This window comes from Antechinus flavipes, chromosome 5 (genome assembly GCF_016432865.1).
Source record: "Antechinus flavipes isolate AdamAnt ecotype Samford, QLD, Australia chromosome 5, AdamAnt_v2, whole genome shotgun sequence".
Taxonomy (NCBI): domain Eukaryota; kingdom Metazoa; phylum Chordata; class Mammalia; order Dasyuromorphia; family Dasyuridae; genus Antechinus; species Antechinus flavipes.
Window position 1 is genome coordinate 18596547 of NC_067402.1, and position 13607 is coordinate 18610153.

The 13607-nt window shown below is 44.9% G+C and overlaps 1 protein-coding gene across 1 annotated transcript in view; it reads right to left on the reverse strand.

Annotated features, from left to right (window-relative positions):
* The window catches only part of SCRN1 (secernin 1), a 59937-nt gene that overhangs the window by 15256 nt on the left and 31074 nt on the right, over positions 1 to 13607 (reverse strand). Inside the window, exons 3-6 of the mRNA XM_052000941.1 lie at positions 11564 to 11745; positions 4874 to 5076; positions 1627 to 1821; positions 556 to 721 (exon numbers count right to left, since the gene is read on the reverse strand). Coding sequence (XP_051856901.1) covers positions 556 to 721; positions 1627 to 1821; positions 4874 to 5076; positions 11564 to 11745 — 746 coding nt within the window. The remainder of the gene's footprint in view (positions 1 to 555; positions 722 to 1626; positions 1822 to 4873; positions 5077 to 11563; positions 11746 to 13607) is intronic.

A 13607-nucleotide genomic window follows, 5' to 3' on the forward strand; every position in this document is an offset into this window, starting at 1 on the left:
TCTAACTCATAGGACTGTATAGATGTAATCTGTATTGTTAATAAAAGGCACAACATCAAGCAATCTGGAATCAGTTTGACGCTTGCTGGGTGACCCTGCATAAATCATTTACCTTCTCTGTAATTTAGCTTTTTCAGATATAATAATATTTCTCTTTCCAGCTCAAAATCTATACTCCTATGACCACATGGTAGCATTTCTGAGAGGAAGGCACTTTGTTAGGTCATTATTATTCTAAAATGAATATCCACTAGGAGAAGGTCCAAGTTCACAGCTCTGCCCTCCCTGGGTTGGTATGGCCAGTCTAATGTAGACTGGAAAGTTAGGAACCCTGGGTTCCAGCCCTGTCACTGCCATTAAATCGCTGGGTGATCTTGACAAGTCACCTAAGTCACCTGGCCCTCAGTTTTCTCAGCTATAAAACGAGAGGGTTAAGTCAGACAACTGCGGGCCACAGGCATTTAATCAGAGGAAGGATCAGACTTTTTTCAGCAACAAAAGAAAATCTCTGAAGGCGTCACCACCAACTTATACCTTGTGAATGTCCAGGCTCACCTGGAGGGATCCGGGGTCCCAGTGAAGTAGTGGATGCACGGTGAGCTCCCTTCCTGGGGCAGGACAGACACGATGCTGGCGGTAGTGAGGAAAGAGTCAGAGTCTACGCAGATCCCACTGGCTTTATCTCGCAAAATGTTCATCATGGTTTGCACAGTGATGCTCTCTGTGAAGAGAGAAAGAAAAGAAAAGGAAGGAAAAAATAAAGGAGAAAAGGGAGAAAGGGAGACAGAGGGAGAGAGGGAGGAAAAAAAGGGAGGCAGGCAAAGAGGGAGGGAGGGAGGAAGAGTAACACACAGATGAATACATCTCCTGGGGAAGACACGCCAACTATTGCTTGTCTATAATATATCCACAAAAATATTCACAGATCAATATCTGATAAATGACTTGTCAGAGGAACCTCGACTGTGTGGCAGAAAGGCTGGCTGGCTGCTGTCTAATCAGACAATCAACAAGCACCAATTAAGAGCCGAATACTGGGATTACTAAGAAACCAAATGATCCTTGTCCTCAGTTGTAAAATTAGGGAGAAGAGGCTAAATTAGATGATCTCCAATGTCATTTTGAACTTGAAACCTCAAACAAATAGGCTAGATGAAATGACGAGGTTAACAATTTGGAGGATGATAGACAGTGGAAGAGTCCAACAATAGAAATGTAAACAGAAGTACAATTCATAGTTTCCCTCTGTCAACATCAGCCGGGATTTCCGTACTTAATGTCCATTCTGCCCGCTCCCTTTTATTTATTTAAACAGTCATTTAAGCAACAAGCATTTATTGAGCAGTTACCAGCGCAGCCAGGCACTGTGCTAATTCCCGGGTATGCAAAGGAAGGCAAAAACTCTGCCCCATCCTCAAAGGGCTCACTGCATAAATACAAGTGTGGACAGTATAAATGAAAGGTGATGTTGAGGGAAAGAGAAAAGGGTGGAAAGGTTCAGTGAAGAAGGGAGGATCCCAGCCGAGTCTTGCAGAAAACCCAGGAAGTGAAGGAGACTCACTTATTGGTACGTTGTCCAAGAGACCAAACAAACGAGAAAGAAGCTGAAAGGATGCCTTTACTCACCCTCTTGCTTTTCTAGGCTGTCTTTGACCGGACAACAGCCTAAATGGTCGTCTGCTTGAGAAAACACTTCTGAGAAATTGAACTCTTGGTCTGTAGTCCACCAGCCTTGACCTTCGGCGTAACTCCTGAGCTCAGGGTGCTCCGCGTCGATCTTGGATGTGATGGAAAGCTGGTTACAGAGGCACTTCACTCCCTCTGTAAAAAGAGTAAAACTTGCATTCATTCAAAATACATCTCGAAAGAAGCCATTGGAACCTGAGAACTCCCATCGCCCCTCCCAGTTGGTGCTTAATGATGGGAAGGAAGTAAAACTGGAACGTGTTAAATTGGGTGGATATAAAAACAGACACCATCTTGCCCTCTTTCTGGGCAACCTCCATTAACCAACACAACGGGAAAACTAAAAAACCTAGCCAATCATGACTAAAGAGTATGAAGGAGTGAATAGATAATGCTTAATTGAGCTGAAATTTGCAATTAAAGAAAAATATATGAGGTACTTCCACCATCTGCCTGAAGGGTAGCTAAGCATTTATTACCCTCAAAAAGGTAGAAAATCCTTTTCAAGAGCCATGTTTGGCTATTCAGGATAGTAATTTAGGGAAACCACTTGTGGACTTTTGTTCCCTACACACACACACACACACACACACACACACGAGAAAGAAACCCAGGTCTGGAAAAGTGAATAATGATGAAAAACCCAGGAAAAACTGAGCCCCTAGAAGGCTAAGTGAATTGTTTGCCCAACATCACACAGGCTCCAATCTTTAAAGGTGAGATGTGAATCCTGATCATAAGACCTACATCTGGAGCTAAAAGAGACTTTCAGGCCATCTCATCCAGGCAAACAATCTCATTTTACAGAGGAGGAAATTGAACCTCAAAAGGTTTAAGGACTAATAAACATCAGTGGTGGGATTTATCTGAGCAATTGTCGAGGCTCAGTCCTACAATCTACCTCCTTTGCCAGGCCATTTCTCATCAGAATGAACAATACTAGCTAGTCTAAAAAGTTGCTTGTGGATCATGATGTGAACATTCTACACAATACACTGTGGAGTGGTATCTCCCATTAGAAAAATAAATGAAGTCCAGCAAAATCAGTATCAAAATACACCCAGACTCTGGATTTCCTGTCCTGTCAATGATTGGACACCAAATTCCCCTAACACCCACAAAACAAATAGAAGAGACTTATTATCCTCATATCTGCATCTCAAAACTCAACATCCCCTTGAGATAAGTTAGGCTTGGGTCTACAAGATACGCTCTAGGGTCAACATATGGGAAAGGCGGTCTTGTGAGAAGCAACTGTTAGCTAAACACTAGTTTTATTGAACTGTTTTTCTTTTTCTCCACTCTTTTGTTCTTAAAAGGGTTAGCTCTCTGGCAAGAGGAGGGTTATACTGGGAAATGTGAGTAACATAAAAACAAAAGATATCAACAAAATTTTATTTGATTCTCTAGGGTCAATATATGGGAAAGGCAAATTATGAGAGGCAATTAGCTAAACACTGTGGCTAGAACAGAGGTTGTCCTGTTTACTGCTCCCAAAGAGCAGTAGATAAGGAAAAACCTAAAATCACAGGCTACCAAAAAAACAGTTTATCACCTGAAAATGGAAGGCAAGAACCAAGGACTCCTGATGAGCTAAATTCTCCATTCTCCCCACTCTCACTTCCCCATAAAGACAAGCTGCTGACAACAGCGAGCCTCTTTTTGCCTTTTGTCATCATAGAGAAAAGTAGAAGAGAGCAATTTTTTTTAAAAAAGCAAACTCTCCGGCTGCAGGAATGATTTCCATACAATTCATGCTAAGTTATCCCATAAGCAAACCCTCAGATTTTTCTTCCTTAACTGGGCTGATTCATAGTGGCAATTTGTTAATGTACATCTAGCGGGATGTGAATCTGTAATAGGACTTCCTGCAATCAGCCAGTAAAAGCAGCAGCTGCACAACTTCAGTGTTTTTGAAATTAAAAATAGATCTATGGAGGAAGGAGGGAGATGGATTTTTAGTTGAATTCCGTTGAAAATGAACTTCTGGAATAGAGATATCCATCACGGAGTTCTGCATAAATATCGCGTAATTACAGGGCAGAACCGCCATCTCCATCCCCAGCTGGCCACGGCCTTCAGGATTTCTTTTGGCAGAGAAGTTCTTAGGAATTGTATCACATCAGGCTTTGAAACTACTTAGAATTCAAGGCTCAGCTGAGGTGCTTCCTCCTGCAGGAAGTCTTTCTTGATTCACTTGTTAATTCTTTTTTCCCCTCTAATTGTTATATTTTGTAATTTGTACTTGTACATAACGTATGCTATTATATATCTATAACTGACAGCTCAGGTGACACCATAGTGCACAGAGCACTGAATCTGAAGTCAGGAACTCATCTTCAGGAACCCAAATCCACCTTCAGGCACTAATTAGCTTCATGACTCTGGACAAGTCCTTTCACCCTGTTTGCCTCAGTTTCCTCATCTGTAAAATGAGCTGGAGAAGAAAATGCAAACTACTCCAGTATTTCAGCCAAGAAAACCCCAAGAGGGGTCATGGAGAGTTGGACACAACTGAAAATGAATGAACTAATAACAACATATACCTACCTAATTACACACCACACAATTTTACACACCACACAAATTTGCTAAAGCTGAATAAAATCAAACTGTATGTTCTGATATCCCAGATCACCGAGTAGAATCAAGAGGCAGAATTACAGGAGTTTTATCCCTTTGACTCGGGTATATCTAGTTTAGGGATCCTCAAACTTTTTAAATAGGGGCCAGTTCACTGTCCCTCAGACTGTGGAAGGGCCAGACTATAGTAAAAACAAAAACTTTGTTTTGTGGGCCTTTAAATAAAGAAACTTCCTAGCCCTGGGTGAGGGAAATAACCGTCCTCAGCTGCCACATCTGGCCCACGGGCCGCAGTTTGAGGACCCCTGAAGTTGGACGGAGTGATAATGATGTCATATTTGTTTAATTTGTGGATTTAGAGGAAGAGGTGAGAGAGGGTACAATCCCCATTTACAGGGAAAAACCTCACAAAGTGTTATCTCCTGTGCAGCAAATCTACTTCACCTTGATGTCAAGCGCATCATTAGCTAATGAAGAAGCAGAGCCCTGAGTGGGTGAGAGCCCTAGGAGAGGGGAGTGAGTGCAGAGTGAGAAATCAGAATCTCCCAGGAAGTAGGAGGCTGCCAGCTGCACCAGCTCCTTCTTCACCTTCAGATTCACTAACCTGTGATTTTTTCAGCTGCCCAGTGCTTCCCTATGGTCTCCAGCACCCAGGCTTCCTCTCGGTCCACAATCAGATACGCGCTTTGGAAAGTGTGACACAAGTTCCCGTCCTCATAGTAATTTCCACCTTGCCCGTGCTCTTCCAACAAGGAGACGATGACCTCAAAGGCTTCCTTGGCGGTGGTCCCTCTTTCTAGACCCAACCTGAAGAGAAAAGAGAAGATGGGAACCCAGTCTTTTTAATCCACTTTGAGATCTTGGTAATAATCAAGCACTGATAATAATGACTAATATTGTTAACCAGTAATAACTAATAACTATCAATAAATAATAGCTAGCATTTGTATACACACACACACACACACACACACACACACACACACACACACACACATATATAAACACACTTCAAAATTTGGATCTAAATCTAAAAGACATAGGTCCAAGTCCCGCCCCTGAGATTCACTAAGCTATATGACCCAACCACTGACACATGGCTTAATCCCTTTGAGCCTTGCTGTTCTCAACTTTAAAATAGAAATAACAGCACTTGCAATATCTCTCTCACCAGGTTATTGAGGCTTAAATGTATATAAAGTACTCTGTAAGTTTTCCAGTAGTCTATGTATAAGTTATTAAAATAAAAGAATTCCTCTGCTTTCATTGAAAGAGCACTTTTTTTAAACTGGGCTGTTCCAGATGCTAAAAAGAATATGACATTTATTCCCATAACAGGCTTATTTTCATGGTCAAATAATTGTTCATCGGTGTGTCTGACACTTTCTTATTTAAGCTTTCCTGAGAAGACTTGGTTTCACAGTAATGATTGGGAAGGTGTATGATAAAACTTGGAAAGAATTACATAAGAATAAGCTCATTGGTAAATGGAATTAAGGAGACAATCCTGTTAATAGATGTCTCCTTTTCTAGATAGGGATTATGGGAGAGAATCTTATTTCTTCAACAAGTCGAATTATGGAAGGTTTGTGGTGTGGAAGAGGGACTGGCTTGGTACACTTGGCCCCCGAGGACAGAACTCTGACATCAGAAGGCTGCTGGCAAGCTTGCCTCCCTCCTCTTGGCAGAGAGGTGAGGAACTAGGGAAGCAGAAGGACATTTTCAAAGATGATCCACACCTTGTTTTGTTTTGCTTGATTATAATGTTTACAAGGCAGGGCTTTGGCTTGTGGTAGGAGAGTTGATTAATAATGATAATAATAGGGGGAGAACTAAAAAAAAAAAATCAATGAAACTTTTTTAAATATACAGAAGTTCAGAAGGAGCCAAAAACAAGCAGGGCAGTTTTAATCCCACCCACTTAAATTTAATATACACATAATAAAAAGGCTGTATAAGACAGAAATTCCCTGTAGTGCCCCAGAAGCCTTCCTCTTTCAGATCATTCCAAATGATTAATAATCCTCCTAAAAGATGACGTTAGAAGATATGGCTATCCACAAATTAACCAAATCTTCAGCAAAGTGGAGCACTTTATTATAGCTCCAAGCATGGTGATGTGGAACCACTGACACATGGGCTTGTAAAGTCTCTCCAGGCTGTCATTTTCTAGGAGGTCCATTTCCAATGCTTCAAATTCCTCCTGCATCCTAGCCTACGATCCCTCCATGGGCGTGATTAGCAAGGGACAGAAGTAAGACTAAGTGGTTTGAGATTAAATTCTCACCCTATAGTCCATCCTCAAATCCGACTGGCTCCCAAAATCCTTTTCAACTACAGTGTATCAACATTAATCCTTCTAAATAACCTGCATGTATAAAAATATTTAGAGCAGCTCTTTTTATAGCAGCAAAGAGCAGAAAATGGAGGATGTGCTCAACCATTTGAGGATAGCTAAGTAAGTTATGGTGCATGAATGTGACAGACTAATGCGGTACAAGAAGCAACCTATGAAAGGATAAAATGGATAGTATCAAAGAAAGCCGGAAAGATCTGTATGAACTGGTGAAGAATGAGGTGAGCAGAACCAGGAGAACAACTTATACAATAACAACAAGATTGTAAAGACAAGTGACTTTGAAGGAATGAAGAGTTCTGCTCAATGGAGGAAAAAGCCCAAGCACAATCCCAAAGGACGAGTATTGAAGAAAGCCTTAAAGAGGAGTGATGGGTTTGGGGTACAAATTTAGCCACAGAATTCTGGGTATGATAAATTTGTTTTACTGACTATGTATATTTGTTATAAAATAATTTTATTTTTGCTTTTTCTAATGAAAGATGAAGTAAGAGGGGAAGATAGACTATGATGTAAAAGAGAAGTCAGAAAGAGAGAGGGGAAGGAAGGAAGGAGAGTAGAGAAAGAGAAAGAGAGGGAAGGAAGGAAGGAAAATAGATAAAAAGAGGGAAGGAAGGAAGAGAGAGGGAGGAAGAGAGAGAGAGAGAGAGAAAGAAGACAAGAGGATCATTGAGGCATCTTTTTTAAATGCAGAGAACAAGAGGAAGACCAGAAGAAAACACAGATAAACAGGATAGCTTTGAGAAGCTTCAGGTTTTGTTTTTTAACCCATTTAAAGAAAAGCCAGCTAAAAATAACAGAAACCTGAAATTTTATACAGTCCTTTTTTCCTGTTCCACTATGTATGTGGAAATGTTCATCCTATTTGTTGTTTCTTAAATTTAAAATATTTTTTTTAATTTATCTTTTCAAATCCTAAGCATCCTTCAAAAACTAATTCCAACATTCCTATAACAAAGGAAGCTTTGCTTCTCTGACCCAGCGTTCATAGAGCTTATTCCACTTAATTCTGACCTTCAGATTTAACCCTGCTTCCAGTCTCTTTTTACCACTCTACTTCTTAGGCAGGGAAAGAAAGGTCAAGGCTCTAGAACATCCCATCATCCTGGCACTGGCTCTATCCCTGGACTCCTGCCTTTCCCCCAAGTAACCAAGGACCCTCAGTCCCAATAACTGGGTCCAGATCTGTGTCCTCGTGCCGAAGTCTCTGTCGTGGGGCTCTACAGGCAGAGTGGTTTAACTAGTTCAGAGCAGTCACTATAAAGCCAAGCCACAAGCCTGCCCTGGCAACCTCCCGCTGTGTGACACTGGACAAGCCAGGATGCTTCTGTGCCTCAGTTTCCTCACCTGCAAAATGAAGGGACTGAACTCAATAACCCGTGGTCCCTTTCGATCTCTGAGTCCTTTCCCATAGCCCCCAAACCCGTCCTCTTCTGAATCACTTATTACTGTCGGGAGCAGCCAGGCTCGAACTTTATTATCCCTGCTCCTCGCCCTCGCTTTCTCCACAGAGTCAGTTTTTTGCCAAACATCCCACGTCCCCTCCATCCACTCACAGCCATCACAGTTCTTTTACTGAATAAGGGGCCCGAGCAATAAGGGGCCTCACAGATGCGAGCTTGGGTTAAACTTCCATTGTCCCGCTTCCATCTCTTCCAATCCATTCTCTCTCCCTCTCCATGCTATTAGGTCTGGGCATGTCACAGCCCCTTCCTCAATAACCTGCAGTGGCTCCCTATGACCACAAGCTTCTTTATCTGACAAACACAACCTCTTCCCAGCCTTCCCTGACCCACGTTTCTGCCTTCTTCCACTTCATTCCCCTCACACATTCCGTGATGGAGCACGCTGCCCTTGCTCAGACTTTGCATCGACAGCCCCCGACCTGGAATGCTCTCCCTTCTCCATCCCCGACTTTCTTCTGGATCCAGATTAAATCCCACCTTCTGCAGGGACTTTCCCTGGTTTTCCTCAGTGGCCGGAGTTTCCTCCTCTTGGATGGCCTTCCTTCATATACATATAACTGTTTCCATGTATGTATGTGTACATAATATATATTTATATAACGCGTATATGTATATGTGTATGTGTATACACACACCCATAATGTCCCTAGCTTTAGATTTCATGCCCTTTGAGGGCAAAGGCCATTTTTTGACTCTTCTTTGTATCCCTACTGCTCAGCGTAGTACCTGGCGTGTAGCAAGCACTTATTAAAAATGCTTCCAATTATTACACACTTTGCCTTCTCAATGAGTAAAAGAGGGACTAGAGGGAAGGAGAGAATTTGGAACTTTAAAAAATTTCAATAAATGGATATTTTAAAGGATTTTAAAAAAAAATAAACTGAAAAATGTGGTTGACTGAGTAACTAAATTCTGGCTTCTGAAGGTTCTGCCTCATGGCTCACTGCCCCCAGGACTAGGATCTTGCCTTGCTTTTCCCCATACCCACCGGGGGACTCAAGCACTGGTTCTAGAATTCCTGCCTCCAGCTTCCTGGAAGCCCATCAGCTGAGAACTATTCGCTGGGCTACAGAAATAAAAAAAACAAAACTGCTCTCAAGGAGCTTATATCCTATTAGGAAAAAACCATGGGCACTTAGATAAGCTTTGCCCACGATCCAAGATGGGTCCATATAGACCTGGTTTGAGCTCAGCGCTATCCCCCAAATATCCCTTCGATCTTTGGCTCACGGTCCCCACCAGCATTTACTCCTGCAAAATCTCCAAACTTTGCATCTAGCGTTCATGTTTGGGGTCCATTGTTGTGGACAACAGGGTCCCGGCTGCCCTCGTGGCAAAAAGCAGATATTGTAGCAAGTGCCCTGGGCCCAGTGTCACGTGCTCCCGGTCTCCCCAGGACCTGCCACAGGGCCTCCCATAGGAGACTCTTCAAAGAATCCTTCAGGTGTCCTGAAAGCCACCAAAGAAGGTCAGTCCCAGTAACTCAGCCTCTCTGATCTCTCTCGGGAAAACGCCGGAGACGACCCGGCGCGGGTGTGAGGACAACGTGGCCGCTGCCAGCCCGCAAACTCGACACCCCGTTCTTTTACTGAATAAGGGGCCCGAGCAAGAGCAGGGCTGGTCACTGTGAGAGCCGGGGGGGGGGGGTGAGGGGGAGTGGGGGGTGGCTTGTCTGTGCCTTCAGACTCGATACCAATCAGCGCCCTAAATCCTTCCGTGAGGGCCGATGGAAAAAGGAGAGAAGGTGCGAATGTATGTCACTGCAGAGCCTCGGGAGGGGGCGGGAGCTGGAGGCCAGAGGCTCCTCTCCCTCCGAATGGGACCCGTGGGAGAGCTCCCGCCCCCGCCCAGGTCTCTGGCTAAGCCCTGGCCGGAGCATCAGCGTAAAACGCCCCTTCTCGCCAGGGGAGTCTCCCGTCTGCCTTCCACCTGCTCTGGCTCACACGGTACAGGACGGGGAGGAGAACGCTCAGAGGGACCCGCCGGTGCTTTCACCGCATCGGCGGGTGCTGCCTTTGTCACCGCGGCTGCCGGGTTAGAGAGCAACGGGAAAAGGTCCCTCCGATCACCCGAGCAGGAGGCGTTTATCCACGAGGCACTTAATGTGTCAGGGATGGTGCAGGGGAGGAGCTGAGAGGGGCAGGTGGGCTGCAAATCCACCTTCCTGCCCAAAACTGCCCGAAGCTAACCTGGAACGCAGCGGCGGCGAACGCCCGCCTGGACTTGGACACCTGGACCGGACCTTGCCTCTGCAGAATGAGGACGTGCCCCAGAAACGTTTGCTCTTGTTGTAAAGGTTTGGGATGGAAGGTATGGCACAAGGAGGCAGCTGGGGGCACCTCAGGGGAGGGAGTTCAGAGCTGACCTCAGACACTACTAGCTGGTGATCCTGGGCAAGTCACTTCCCTCTATTTGCCTCAGTTTCCTCCTCTATAAAATGAACTGGAGAAGGAAATGGCCAATCACTGCAGCATGTCTGCCATGAAAACTCCAAATGGGGTCCCGGACCCTCCCGAATATCCAGTCCAATGTGCTTAGAGAAGAGGAAACTAAGTCCCTCATGGAGAAGTCACCCCACTTAGACTAAATGATGACTGACGGTCTTTCCAGCTCTGAATCTTCGACCTTCTATTCCTAAAGACTTAGCTAGATTTCCTACCTCTCCATCTGGCGGGATGAACTACTGAATCCTGCTGATTCCATCCCATTACTTCAGAAAATGTAAAAAAAAAAAAAAAACCAAAAAAAAAAAAAACCCTTGAGAATACATTTGACACCACCCCTTCATATTTTGTGAGGGGTGCGAGAAGTAGAGGGGAAAGAAGGAAGGATCAGAAAGAAGGATCAGAGCTTTCTGACCCAAAGTAATCCTCTCCACATATTCCCTCCCAGTTTTACAAAGAAGGAAACAGACCTGCGAAGGTTAAGGGGCTTGTCCAGAGTCTTGGAGAAAATGTAGGTTAAAATCAGGATCTCATCTCTCTGTGATTTTTGAATAGAGCCAGGGTCCCCCAAAGTCCAATGGCGCCATATTGCGCCATTAGGACAGTGGGGGGAGGGTCCAAAGCCCCTGGGGAGGGGAGGCAGAACAGGAGCCGGAAACAATGCTGGACTCAGAACCGGGAAAGGCTGGATTCCGGTTTACCAGCCGTGAGACCGTCCCACAGAAGCCATCCCACTTTTCTGAGACTCAGATTTCCCACCTACAAAATGGGGCAGAGGGAAGGAACCTCTGAGGTTCCGCTCTCCTTCCTACCTCCAGCCCTGCCCCAAATAGGATATTTGTGAAGTGCTTATCACAGTTCTCGGCATGTTTAATAAACAGATATTTTATTCCTTCTTGTAGACACCAGGCAACAATCAGGTCACTGCCCAACCCTCAGGGTACCTTATGCATTTGTCTGTCTCTCTCAATGACAAACCCACCCTTGCACTTTTCGGAGCCTCCCGTTTTCTGGTAAGCCCCGCCTACCTCACCAGGTCCATCCCTAGCAAGGCTTCGTTCTCAGGGGCCGGCTCTCTGGTACTGATGGCTTCATTGGCGATGCAGACCCCGTGCTCGTTGGCTCCCATCTCTGCGCCCCAAAGCCAGGCGGGCCTGCTGATCACCACGGCATGGGTCCTCGGGACCTGGTCAATTGAAATGTACGTGCACTAAGGAAGGAAGAAGACAAGAGGGAGAGTTCGATTCAGCTTAAGGGCATTTTTGTTTTGTTTTGTTTAATTAATTTAAAGCTTTTTATTTACAAAACATGCACAGGTGAACTTTCAACACTGACCCTCGCAAAGCCTTTTGTTCCAAATTTTTCCCTCCTTCCCCTCATCCCCTCCCCTAGATGGCGGCCAGTCCCATCCATGTCAAACATGTTTAACAGCATTTTTAAGGCCTTGGTGTGAGCCACGTGTTCTCCTAGAGACGTGAAAACAAAAAGGCAACAGATTCTACCCTCAAGGAGATTACGTTCTATGGGACTGGCCCAGATGTCCCTTCATTTGTTCTCAGAAGGAAATCTCATTCCGCCTACAATCAATCAGTAAGCTTTTATAAAGCACTGACTGTGTGCCAGGCAATGTGGCACCCAAACCAGGTCTTACCTGGAGGCACCTCACACCTGCCCTCTCTGTGTGATGTTCGGTATTGGCAAACACTAAGAAGCCAGTCACATACACACTCATACTCACACACACTCTCTCACATACACACACTCTCTCACACACACTCACAAACACATTTACACTCACACACACTCAGACACACACAAACGCTCACTCTCTCACACTCACATACATACAGTCACTCACACACTCACACTCACACACTCACTCACACAGACACACACACGCTCACTCCCTCACACTCACATACATACAGTCACTCACACACTCACACTCACACACTCACTCACACAGACACACACATGCTCACTCTCACACTCACATACATACAGTCACTCACACACTCACACTCACACACTCACTCACACAGACACACACACGCTCACTCTCTCACACTCACATACATACAGTCACTCACACACTCACACTCACACACTCACTCACACAGATACACACACGCTCACTCACACTCACATACATACAGTCACTCACACACTCACACACTCACACTCACACACACTCAGACACACACACGCTCACTCTCTCACACTCACATACATACAGTCACTCACACACTCACACTCACACATTCACTCACACAGACACACACACGCTCACTTTCTCACACTCACATACATACAGTCACTCACACACTCACACACACACTCACACACACACACGCTCACTCTCTCACACTCACATACATACAGTCACTCACACACTCACACACTCACTCACACAGACACACACACTCACACACACTCACAGACACACACACACTCACTCTCTCACACTCACACACTCACACTCACACACACAGGTACCATTCCTAGCACAGCGGCCAAATGTCTGTCCTCTCTGGAATACTGAGACAAAAAAGGGATTGAGATTAGAAAGATGGGACTTGTAGGAGTAAAAGGGATCCTGCCTTTTGTGTCTGTGAAGCAAACCAAAAGACAGAGGGTAAAGGAGGGATGACGGGAGGGAAGAGATGATCACAATAACAGCTTTGGTTCATGCTTCCTCTCCCTTCTCCCCAAAGCCATGAAGAGAAGGCCGTGTCAGTGACTTCCAGACACACCCTCCCCCTCCCCAGTAGAAATACCCATTAAAGAGAAGAAGAAAATGAAAACTCTTTGAGGAAAGGACCTTGGATGGGGCCCCTTCCAGCTCCTAAAGTCTATAAGCTCCTGCAGGAGCCTGATTTAAAGCCGTCCCCGTGATGAGTGAACCAAAGGACCCAGAATGCACCTTGGCTAGAGCAAGACTGATTTAGATCTCAGATTCAGAGGAAGATGACAGAAAATGACGTGTCCTGTCAACAGCACAAAGCTACTTGATGAGGGGAAGATAGATGCCTCTGTAATGGCACGGTTTTAGCTTTAAATCCTAAGTCTCTA